General features: G+C 52.5%; 1 protein-coding gene across 2 annotated transcripts in view; it reads left to right on the top strand.

Annotated features, from left to right (window-relative positions):
* The window catches only part of ctnna1 (catenin (cadherin-associated protein), alpha 1), a 115,106-nt gene that overhangs the window by 94,467 nt on the left and 8,023 nt on the right, over positions 1-12,616 (top strand). For both annotated transcript variants that reach the window (XM_061235033.1, XM_061235034.1), the window contains one exon: positions 1,229-1,334. In XM_061235033.1, coding sequence (XP_061091017.1) covers positions 1,229-1,334 — 106 coding nt within the window. The remainder of the gene's footprint in view (positions 1-1,228; positions 1,335-12,616) is intronic.

Genomic DNA, 12,616 nt, shown 5'->3' with positions numbered 1-12,616 from the left:
GGGATCCATCAGAAGGGGTTCGGGGAGATGCGGGAGTCCCTTTGCGATCTGTGACCTTGCCTCGGCTCGGCCGTACCTTGCGAATCCGCGCTAATAAAGAGGGACGGGGAGCCCCAGCGAGGAAGAGGTGGACCGAGGGGCGCGACCTTGGACCGAGAATAACGGCCCCCGTAAATCGTCATGCAGATGAGCCGACGTGAAATGACCGGGCGAAACGACGCCGTCGTTAAAGCCGTATTCCAGCGACAGCCCCACTCCCAGGGCGCAAACGTCAGGCCGGTGACATCACCGCAGGCAGATGGAAAGAGCGAGGCCACGGGAGCGCTAATCCGTGTGTAAAGATTCTGTTTTTACGCCGGGATGTTTTGCGGTGAAACGGGGGGGATTTCGGCAGGGGGGGGGGCGGTACGGTTTTAACCCGTCCTGTCAGTAGCAGGAACCGTCAGTCCAGCAGGCAGGCAGGAGGCGGGGGTGGGGAGGGGGTACAGAATGGTCCATCTGTTGTGTGTTGGCTGGATCTCTTGGCTCTGTCGGACAGGTTAGGGCACTTGCCAGGACTCCCGTGTGGCGCGGAGACAGTGGGGCGGTGGGGGTGTTGGGGCTGAACTCTCTGTGGTGGCCGAGGAGGGGGGTTGGGGGGTTGACCTCCGGAAAGCGCCGGACAGCCGACGGAGGAGGAGGAGGGTTGGTGGCTCGGTCGGCCGGCTGCGAGCAGGCCCCCCTGTCCCACAGATCAGACGCTTTGATGTGGAGGCGGAGAGCGCGATCCCGCTCTTGGCCGGGGGAGCTGATCTTTAATTGCCGGGGAATTTAAATGGCCGTGTCCAATGAGGGTGAAATTACTCGGTGGCTGAGCCCGAGTTTTGCGCAGTGTTCCGGGCTCGGTGAAATGATGTGCCGCAGTTGCAGAACGAGCCGGCTGCCGTCTTACACGCCCACCCCCCCCCCCCCTCCCAATTCTCCTGTGACCTGTCCCAGAATGCACCATGTCCTGATTCTCTCTCTTACATGCCGAACTGTAGAAGAGGGAAGGAGTGTTTCTAATATGCTCTGATGTGACTACAGAGTGAGACTGTCTTTGTAATGGGCTGTAATATGGTTTTAGAGTGAAACGGTGTCTGTGATAGACTGTAATATGATCGTTGAGTGAAACAGTGTCTGGTAAGTTTTAATGTAATCATGGAAGATGGTATGGTGTATGTAACACACAGTAATTATCTCTCCTCAGGGGCAAAGGACCACTGAAGAACACGTCTGATGTGATCAGTGCCGCAAAGAAGATCGCAGAGGCTGGATCCAGAATGGACAAACTGGGCCGTACCATTGCTGACCAGGTGGGTCCTCCTAGCCCTGCTCTATCGCTGACCAAGAAAGTCCTCTTAGCCTTGCTTTATCTCTGGTCAGGAGAGTCCTCTTAGGCATGCTCTATACCTGGTCAGGTATGTCCTCTTAGCCCTGCTCTATCCCTGGTCAGGTATGTCCTCTTAGCCCTGCTCTATACCTGGTCAGGTATGTCTTCTTAGCCCTGCTCTGTCCATGGTCCAGTATGTCCTCTTAGCCCTGCTCTATCCCTGGTCTGGTATGTCCTCTTAGCCCTCCTCTGTGCCTGGTCAGGTATGTCCTCTTAGCCCTGCTCTGTCCCTGGTCAGGTATGTCCTCTCATCCCTGCTCTGTCCCTGGTCCGGTCTGTTAGCGGTGTTTTATTTCTCACCAGGCCAGGCCTCTTCGACATTTGCGGTGACTGCGCGTGTTAATACGAGCGTGCCTCGCCCTGCGTTTAACCTCCTTCGAGGAGAACGGCCGAGCGCGAAAGCGCTGCTCCACTCCGGAAGGAGGCTCTGTAATGGGGGTGACATCTGGCGGCAGCCACAGCGGGTCATGGCTGCGGAGGTGCTGGTTTCTGGCACCGGGGCGGAGAGAAGCAGCCTGTCCACGTCCTGCATAATGATCCGAGCGGGAGAGGAGCCTGCTGACCGCGAGCTCGTGGCCTGGGCCCTCTGCTGCAGCCGAGTGTTCACCCCGCCCCCACCTGCACCTCCTCACACGTGCTGAAGGGCACCTTCAGGGCCTATCGGACGTCTGCATCTCCTCGCACATGCCGACAGGCAGCTTCTGGAACGTGTGAGGAAATGTAGTTTTCCTCACACGTTCGAGAAGCTGCCTATCAGCACATGCGAGGAGATGCAGGTGGTGGCGGGGTGAACACTCGGCTGCAGCAGAGGGCCCTGATAGGCAGCTTTTCAGACCTATAGGACACCTACATTTCCTTGCACGTGCTGAATGGCACCTTCTGGGCCTATCAGATCAGGCCGTTTCCTGCGGCTATCGGACGTCTACATCTCCTCATATGTGCCGATAGGTAGGTTCCTGAGCCTATCTATCTGAATGCGCTCTGCTATCTGAATGCGCTGTGCTAATTATCAATGACACGTATGCCCTCCTACCTTGCGCTAGTTCCACTAAGTGCGAAGTATGGAGTCATGTTTGTGATGCCACCCTTCAAAAAAATGTGTGACAGTTAAAGTTAATTCATCTTTTTAATCAGTTTTAAACTGTTAGCTGTGCGAGAGATCAAGAATGTCTGGGAATGTGCGTTTGCGTGTGGTACATGTATTGCTTACAGCTACATCATAGTTAATGCCTTTGATATAGCATTTATAAGAGGGACAGTATAGCTCTCCCTGCCTGTTAAGGGAGACTTGGAACATTTTTCTCAGTAAAGGTTTTGCATATATATTCCTGCTTGATAACGCGTGTCAGTTCCGACAGTGCTCTTTTGATATTTTATTTACGCGGCTCTTTGATCATCCGTGAATCGGATTCCTATATCGTCGTCTCACCTGCTACACTACGTCTGTTCACACACGTGTATGTGAACATGCCTGTGTGAGTGTGCGCTTGTACTGTCTACTTTTAGCACAGGTCAGGGAACGGACATTTTTGTGTGTGTGTGTGTACGTTTGTGATTGTGTGCGCGTGTGTGTACGTTTGTGATTGTGTGCATGTCTGCTGTGTATGATTGTGTGCCTGTGTGCAGGTGTCAGCTGTGTGGACTGTGTGTGTGTCTGCTGTGCACGTGACTGTGGGCGAGTGTGACGAGCGTGCACGTGTGTATGTATACGAGTGACTGTGTGTGTGTGTGACTGTGTGTGTGAGTGACTGTGTGTGTGAGTGACTGTGTGTGTGAGTGACTGTGTGTGAGTGACTGTGTGTGAGTGACTGTGTGAGTGACTGTGTGAGTGACTGTGTGTGTGAGTGTGTGTGTGAGTGACTGTGTGTGTGAGTGACTGTGTGTGTGAGTGACTGTGTGAGTGAGTGACTGTGTGAGTGACTGTGTATGTGTGTGTGAGTGACTGTGTATGTGTGTGTGAGTGACTGTGTATGTGTGTGTGAGTGACTGTGTGTGTGAGTGACTGTGTGTGTGTGTGACTGTGTGTGTGTGTGACTGTGTGTGTGTGTGACTGTGTGTGTGAGTGACTGTGTATGTGTGTGTGACTGTGTGTGTGAGTGACTGTGTGTGTGTGAGTGACTGTGTGTGTGTGAGTGACTGTGTGTGTGTGTGTGTGACTGTGTGTGTGTGTGACTGTGTGTGTGTGTGAGTGACTGTGTGTGTGTGAGTGACTGTGTGTGTGAGTGACTGTGTGTGTGAGTGACTGTGTGTGTGAGTGACTGTGTGAGTGACTGTGTGTGTGAGTGACTGTGTGTGTGAGTGACTGTGTGTGTGTGTGACTGTGTGTGAGTGACTGTGTGTGAGTGACTGTGTGTGTGTGAGTGACTGTGTGTGTGTGAGTGACTGTGTGTGTGAGTGACTGTGTGTGTGAGTGACTGTGTGTGTGAGTGACTGTGTGTGTGAGTGACTGTGTGTGAGTGACTGTGTGTGACTGTGTGTGTGTGTGACTGTGTGTGTGTGTGACTGTGTGTGTGTGAGTGACTGTGTGTGTGTGTGTGTGACTGTGTGTGTGTGACTGTGTGTGTGTGACTGTGTGAGACTGTGTGTGAGACTGTGTGTGAGACTGTGTGTGAGACTGTGTGTGAGACTGTGTGTGAGACTGTGTGTGAGACTGTGTGTGTGACTGTGAGTGTGAGTGTGAGTGTGAGTGTGAGTGTGAGTGTGAGCCGACAGCCCCCACACTGTCCCCTCAGCACTGGGAGGGGTGGGGAGATTCTCTATTCAAAGAGCAATTCTTCCTTAATTAGGCGCTTAATTACCAGGTGGCAAGTTTTTAATTTATTTACGCTGGGTTATTTTTAGCCCACTCGCTGTCACCTGCTGCAGGAGAGCGGCACTGCCGGCAGAGGGATTCTCCAGATGAAACCTCCTCCCGATCAAAGCTGCCAACCGCGGCTATGCGTTAGCACGTACCGCCAATCCGCACCAATCACTGCCTCTCCTCTCCCTGTTCCCGCTAAACCCGCCACAGCTACAGGCCCTAGCCTACCGCTTGCCAGCGTATCCAGCGTGCTGTACTCTGGGTATAGGGGGGTACAGGCTGGTAACGGGGAGGAGGAGGAGGGGGGGCATTTTAAATTTAATTAAACGTGTGTCGTGTGTAACAGAAACCCCATTAAAGTTTAAAGCCGTGCGGCACGCTGTTTGGAGCAGGACGTGAGGGTTGGATGTAGGTCAGCACCACACACAGGTCTACGCTGCACCTTATTAAGAATTTACAGCAGCCCCCCAACCCCCCGCCGAGCCAGGCCCCATACGAATAATGGCGTGTAATTGAGATTTATAATGTAAATGCGCGGGCCTACGCGCAGTCACATAAATCTCCCGGGCGCACGCACTGAAACAGAGGCGCAGAGGAAAAACGGCACATGAGCGGGGCACAGCACACGCGTGTGGAGACGGAGGGTGGGGGGTGTGTGTGTGTGTGTGTGTGCGCGCGGGGACGGGAGGGGTGTTTGGCACGCAGCGACGCACTTTAGCCCCTCGTGATGAATACCGACATGCGGAGCGTGTACTTTTCCAATTTGCATTCGATCAGCGGGGGATTTATGGGCGATTCCCGCCGGTGGCCCCGGGTCTAATCCCGGCCCCCTCGGACCCGTCCGCTCAGTGCCGGGAGCGCCGTAAATCCCCCCCCCCCCCCCCGCCACCGCCGCGTCCTCCACGCAAGAGCCCAAGGCCTCCTTCCCACCTACCGCCAAACCAGCCCCCTCCACCGCTTCAACCCCGATTTGGCCCAGTCGTCGATGTGACTTCCTTGGCCGGTTGTACTCGCCGATTTGGCCGGCCCTGCTGATTAAACTGCGATCGCTCTGGACAAAAAGTCAGTTTTGTGCCCCGTGTAAACATGCGTGCCCTCTAATGCGAGCGTTTAGCGGTGCCGCCCGCCGTAGCTGTGGACCGCTGCAGCTGTCGCGGGGCGAGGCTTTAAGTAGGACCCCTCCCTCCCATGGGTGGAGACTCCGCCCTCAGGAGCCGTTGAGTCCGCCCGGTGTCTGGTCCGCCCGTTTCGTTTTATTTTCTATTTTTATTTTTTTTAAATGCTAATCATCCGTTTGTATAAAGTTTTATCATTCATTATTCGCCCCTGTCCTAACCCTGCATAAAATAGCACGGTCTAATGTGAACTCCATTTGGCCATGCTTTAATTTCAATTAGAGACCCCAGCTGCACCTCCAACAGTAGCCAGAGAGTGGTCCTCACAAAACTAGTGTTCCTAGCTGTGTGTGTGTGTGTGTGTGTGTGTGTGGGTGAGAGCATGTGGATGCCAGCACATTTGCATGTGTGTGTGCGTATGCGTGTCTGCGTGCGCAATACGTGTCCATTTGATCAATTACGCGTCCCTGGAAATTGCATGTTTCCTGAGATTGGCTAGGTATCCAATTAGTTTTGCAAGCGCTTATAAATCCAGTCTTCTTACTGCACCTGCGTTTATGGACTCGTCTGTGTTTCCCGTAATTGATCGTTCTTCCCCGGTTTATGCACCGCCTGAAAGTGCAGGGGGGACTGGCGTCATCTGCAGACACGCACCCCCACCGCCCCGCCAATTCTCACCGCCAACCTCCCCCCTCCTGCCCATTCACCCGCCGCGGCTGTGCTAAAGCCCTCCCCCTTGCGTCTAATCTGCTCTGGGCCCTGTGGAGAATATCACCACGCAAATAATAATCCTCAGCAGTGTTATTTTTACCCGATAATAACACCCAGAAAATACCAGGAAAATGTATTAAGGACATGACGTTCAAGGGGGGGGGGACATTCGACCACGCCGGAAGCTTCACGAGCCCGGGATGTTAATTGATATTCATGTCGTAGGCGTTGATGGACAGCTTGTCATTTCCGGCTAATTGCGGCATGTGACAGCGGGCATCTGTGGTGATATTTTTGGTCATCGGTCAAAGGCTCTCCCCGAGCAGGGAGACGGGGGAGGACCGCAGGCCGACTCCACAGAAGAGGTCCTGCGTGGGCCAAAATCCACACAGACCGTTCCGGTTCTTTCCACGGGAACACCTTAACACGCTAACCCTCGTGACTGCCACGGTTCGTCCTCGACGGACTCTTTCGTTGAGGACCGACGGAAGACTTCTGGATTCGAATGCTTTTTTTGTATTGAGCTTGTCGGGTGTATCGGAACCTATGAAATACTCCTAATTCACCCCGTCCCCTCCCTTGGTTGGCACAGTTGCACCAGGCAAGATCAGCAGCGAAAACTATTTGAGTCCAAAACAATTTAGTATGTGAACCAGGTCTGGTCCTCCCCTCGATGGGCCGTCTCACTGCAGTGTTCAAAAAATGAGCACAGCACGTCAAATTCTGCTACTGAAATAAATATATTATTGAAAGTTACCCTTCTTACCGTTGCCGGAGGTAATTTGGGTCGAGCCGGACAGTGTCCCTCAAACGGTTTGCCGAGAGAGCTTTTGTTGTTAGCCGCGTGCTTCCACCGGCGTCCCGACTACAAAAACCCCCCTGCAGACCGCTTTCTGGCCGTCTGCCGACGCTAAAGCACCGCGCCGCGTGGAACCGCTAACGCCGAGCAGGCAAGACTCGCATCCACCCGTCTCGTCGTGCGTTAATCCTGCCCAAATTTTACACGCCTGCCTTCCGAGTCCAGCTTTTCCACCAGGCAAACGTCCCGGCGTCCTCAAAATGTTCCCACAATGTTTCTGCCAGGCTCCGCCGATGATGTAACGTTTTCGAAACATTCCGCGAATGTCGCGAGAACGTTTCTGTGTTGGCTGGAGTAGGCCTATTGCACTGTGCCAAGTCCGGGCGTTGATCGCCTACTCGCCTCTCTGTGCTGCAGTGTTTTCTGTCAAGCTGTGTAAATTCTTGGTCTGACTTCACCTGCCTTGACCTCAAAAATATGGTTTAAGCACAGATTTTTTTTTGCCCTGTAATACAATCTCAGGATTGACAAAATGAGGAATTGCATAGCCCATTTTTTCTTTGATTGCTCATTTCATTCTGGGCGGGTTAGCGACCTCGGGAACCTAATTATGCGACTGTTCCTGCAGAAACAGGCCCTGTATGAAGGCGCAAAACCTGAACATTGTTTTTGCTATTCTTCAAGAATGATTATAGGTTCAGAACCTACGACACGCTGGTTTTAGCGTCTTTCCTCGGGAATGCTGCCGGTGCAGTTTCTCACACCAGAACCGGGGCTCGGACGCCACTGGGATCAATTATTTACGGGTGTCAAGAGCGTAGCGTGCACGAGTAAATGAGCACAATCCCAGCATGCAACTCAACATTGAAACAGGAAACGCATCATTTCACTCCTCAGAGTCCCTGGGGCGGGCGACCGTTCTGATGGCGGCTTCCGCTCCCAGTCGCTTCCCGCCTCTTTAACTTGATTACGTGCCAGTCGAGCTGGCAGCCTGCTTTGTCGTTTTTAAGGGACGGACCAATTAATTTCTGGAGCTTAGGCCACTGACAAGGCCCTTTTTGCCAAGGCAATTCCTGTGGCTTTGAAATAAGTTTATATAAATATGTGGGGGGTTTTTTTTCATTATTATTTTTGCATTATTTATGAACGTGTTTGAATGTCGGTGCTTAACCGTTTGAGGAATTAAGGTAATGCAGTGTGGGGTGGGGGTGGGGCTAGCGCATGCCGTTAAAAGTTAGCGAGTGCCAGCAGCAGGTTCTGTATCAAACACGGACGCCCCCCCTCCCCGTACGCCCACGTCTGAGTCAATACATGATTTAAATAATGGAACAGCTCGGCCCATATTCATGAATTTATATGCGCAGCCTTTGCAAGGAGACCAAATTGATCATGGCACTGAAGGACAACAGGGTACGCGTTTAGGGTGGAGGAACGAGGTGTGATTGGAGCGCAGGGGTGCCCCCCCCCTTTCTCGGTTTTCATAAGATGAAGCTGTTGATTTTTTTTATGTTTCATCTTGTATTTTTAAGACCCCCCCCCCCCTTGTAAAACTGTGAAGCACTCATCGGGGATTCTCACCTTCAGGGTGACCTCTGCTCAAATGAATGCTGCTCAAATTTGCTCCACACCGTGAAGACGGCCTCGCTTTCCCTTTGTCCTCTAACGTGCTATATTCGTTAGCCCGATTTTCACAGCACAACTGACGCAGGGCCTGCTAGCGTACGTCGCGCTAACGTGCTAATGGGTTTTCCGCCGGTCTTCGCAGTTCCTTCAAGGCTTCGGCCCTCTACAGCAAAGCCTGCACCTTTGGCCTTCCCGATTCCCCTTGGCCCTCGTCGGTAAAGAGCGAGACGGTCAGGGTTAACCGCGGTTTTTCCCGCCTAGCGCGTCGTCAAGATAAGGTCGAAGAACGGAGCCGGTGCAGGAGTCCGTAATTCACTCCCTGCCAGATTAGAGGACACATCTCGTGTTTAATGAATGCAAAGTCTGCCCAATTTTCCTGTCGTAAATTGCGAGCGTGTCCTGCCCATGGAAGCCGGTAGTGTTTTTAATCAGTTCTAAGAGTTTGATGATTCGTGGAGTCAGTCCCGCGTCTCGAGCGAAGGAGCCCTTCTGCGGGGAGGCAGCGAAGCCGGGAATGAGGTGTGATATTCGGAGCAGGGAAAAGCGCTCTTTCTGCACTCTAACCAGGGGGCGAAGACAGATTAGAATCTTTCTCATACAAGCGTTAAATGCGACCAGCTGTTTTTCACCGAGGCGGTGCGGAGCGGCTCTGCCTCCGTGCTCCTTGGATTTAATCAGTTTGCATTGTTCAATTTGTTTGTTTGATCTTTTTTTATTGCGTTCCTTAGCGGCTCTTAGAGCGGAGGCCATTATAGAAAATAGAAAAAAGAAAAAAAGATTAAATTAAATACAGCCGCTAAATTGAGTGTGCGAGGGCTCTTATTAGCAGGGTGGTGGTGTACGGGGGACTGTTTATTCTAAACCGAGTTCTGTAAGCCGACCTAGGTCAAGCAGTTGGCACACTTCAGATCCCCGTTTGAGCTGCAGTCGCTTTGGCAAGCCCACGGTGATGTCGCCCAGCACAAAATGGCCTCCCCGTGTTCAGTAAAGCCCCTCCATACGTCAGACTTACACCCAGCACAGTCTGCCTGCCTGTCTCTGAACGTCTCCGTTTGATGGTTTAAGGGAAATGGCCGCCCTGAAAGAGGGGTGTTCATGTGCCCGTGGATGTTTCGCCTTCCTCGCCGGCTTCCCGCCGCTGTATGCCGCGTGTGCAGGGAGCAGCACGGTGCGACCCGTGTCTTTCACGCAGGTACGGATGACTGGAGCATTATTCCAGTGTTCAGTCGGCGTTTCTGGTTTCCTCCAGAGGATTTTTTGCGGATTTGGGCTCGATGGGAAATGGGAAGTGGCGATTTCAAGGTGGGGACGAGGTTATCTGTTGCCCCCGACACTCAAGGCCAGTTTATAGGCTAGCAGAATGTGCAGTGGATGTCACAGTCAAAGCAACTTTTATAGTTTTATAACTGGTGTACAGTCTGGCTGTCTGAAATGCGTTTATAATTTTAGTACAACAACCACAGTCCACGTGGAGCGGCAATAGAACATTCATGAACGTTCTGCGTTTTCAGTCGCACGGTCCCTGGACTATAAACCTCCTTTACAAGGGACTGTAGGCAATGAGTTGGTAATCGTAGGGGTTCTTAAAGAAAACGGTACATTTTCCTTGCCTAGTGTACGTCTCCAAGGAGCCTCATTGTACAGACAGTGGCTGTGCGAGTCCCCTGGGAATAAAACTGGTCTGCAGCTCTGGACTAGGTTCCTTAGAGACAAGCTGTAGGCAATAAAAGCGTACCGTTATCTTTAAGAATCCGCAATCACATTACCAGCTCATTGCCTACAGTCCCGGGCTTTCCCGCTTCTTTCCGGACAGGAACGTCCCTTTGGGATACGGAATGGCGGCAAAGCGGGAGCGGGAATTGTGTTCATTATTTCACAATTCCAGCACAGCTGGTGCACGGGCTAAATGCCACGGTCTTTACTGCAAATCGTTTATTTCGGGGACGCCGGCTCCTCGGATCACGGGGTCACAGGTCAAGTCGAGTGCACTGGCGCATTCTTCCCATAACTCCTCCACTCTAAACCAGACAGCGTGGGCAGTCTGTGGAGCACGGTTAGCTGTAATTGTCGTCATTATTGCAGGGCCAAAACGTGGGGTCACGGAAGTTTCCCAGCACGAGTACAAATTGCAGGCTTATTGCCTTGAATTCCGCAGTTGGGTTCACAGGCAGGGTCTCTCACTCACAGCTCTCTTACCCGGCATATTAATTTAAATTATCCAGCATATCAGTGGGACGGGAACATACCACTACCCTTCTTGAAATGCGCTTCCTTCATCAAATGAATCGACACATCTAGTGCCCACACATGTTGTGTATACGCATAGGGTCAGGCGTGCTCCGGTTCATGTGTGTAGTGACGCGGTGTCCTGTCTCAACATTAGACTGAGCAGTTGAGGCTGCAGTCCCCAGTTAGCAGACTGTTGCGGTGAAAGGACCTGCAGTCAGGGCTCTGGATATAAAAGCGATGGAGAGTCTAGGCTGTGACAACTACATTGTCAGTAAGTATTGTAAATTAGCATTTCCATCCCATAATGTGTCCCGAAAGGTCAGGGCTGACTGTTATAGTGATGGTTCTCTCTCCGTCTCCCTCCCCTCTCTCCCTCCCTCCCTCCCTCCCTCCCTCCTAGCGGAAATTTGGGGTTATGGAGAGAGGTGACATTTTTGGTGATGTGGCCTGACCTTACTTATTTTATAGCCGAGCATTTTTAGCATGCCAGCCCACACGCACACACACACACACACACACACACACACACACACACGCACACACACACACACACACACACACACGCACACACACACACACACACACACACACACACACACACACACACGCACACATATTCTCCCACTTGTAGCCCGCGGGCGAGATTCCCACCACTACCATTAGTCTCCTTAGGCCGCTGCATTGTGGGAGCTATCGGGGGATTTTACAGACAGTCCTGTGCCACCCTTAACCCCCTTCAGTCCCCTGCTATTCTGTCCCTCTTCACTGAGGCAGGGGCCCCTCTCTGAGGCTGGAGAGGAGAATACGCACATGCGCACACACACACACACACACACACACATGCACACACACACATACACACACACACGCATACACACACATGCACATACACACACACACGCATACACACACATGCGCGCACACACACACACATACACACACACACACACACACGCATACATACACACACATACACACACACACACGCTTACACACACACACACACATACACACACACACGCACACGCACACGCACACACACACACCACACACACAGAGTACCGCGCCCCGTCTTGCTCACACACACACACGACACCACACCCTGTCTTGGTCCCCACTCTTATTCCTCTGCACACACTCTGTCCATGTTCCCAGCAATGAGAGAGGGATGAGGAGGCGGGTTCTACCCCCTCCCCTCTCCCTGCACGTGCTCGTTTGGAGGAGGAGGCAGTGAAGGGTCCTGCTGATGAATACACACCCGAGGACTTTCAGACGTTTAATTTTAAACTGCCCTAAAAAAAATACACAGATAACTACAGAGGCGTCATTAGTATTCTTAGTGTGTTATTTCAGTCTCTGCAGCATAGCAGCGAACCAGCCTGCCCCTCTCCCCTCCCTCTCTCCCTCCCTCCCTCCTCCCTCTCTCTCTCTCTCTCTCTCGCTCTCTCTCTCTCTCTCTCTTCTCTCTCTCTCTCTCTCTCTCTCTCTCTCTCTCTCTCTCTCTCTCTCTCTCTCTCTCTCTCTCTCTCTCTCTCTCTCCCCCCATCTCTCTCTCTCTATCCCTCCCTCTCTTTCACTCTCCTCCCTCTCTCCCCCCTCACCCTTCCTCTCCCTCATGCTTTCTCTTTCTCTCGCTCTCACTCGTATGCTCTCTTTCTCTCCCCTCTCTCCTGATCTCTCTCTCTCATGCTCTCTTGCTTTCCCCTCTTTCTCATGCTCTTCCTTTCCCCCTGTCCCTCTCTCATGCCTCTCTCTCTGATGTCTCTGCTGCATGCATAGGGAGAGAAAGGAGCGGGGCGAGAGAATCGGTCAGTAGTGATAGGGGGGGGTGAGGGGACAGAAAGGAGGGATGGGTAAAAGGTTGAAGGGAGGATGTGAAAGAGAGAGAGAGAGCGTGAGAGATGAGGATAAGTGGTGGAGAGCTCTGT

The sequence above is a fragment of the Conger conger genome, chromosome 3, assembly GCF_963514075.1.
Source record: "Conger conger chromosome 3, fConCon1.1, whole genome shotgun sequence".
Lineage (NCBI taxonomy): Eukaryota > Metazoa > Chordata > Actinopteri > Anguilliformes > Congridae > Conger > Conger conger.
This window is presented reverse-complemented; position numbering and strand designations above follow the sequence as displayed.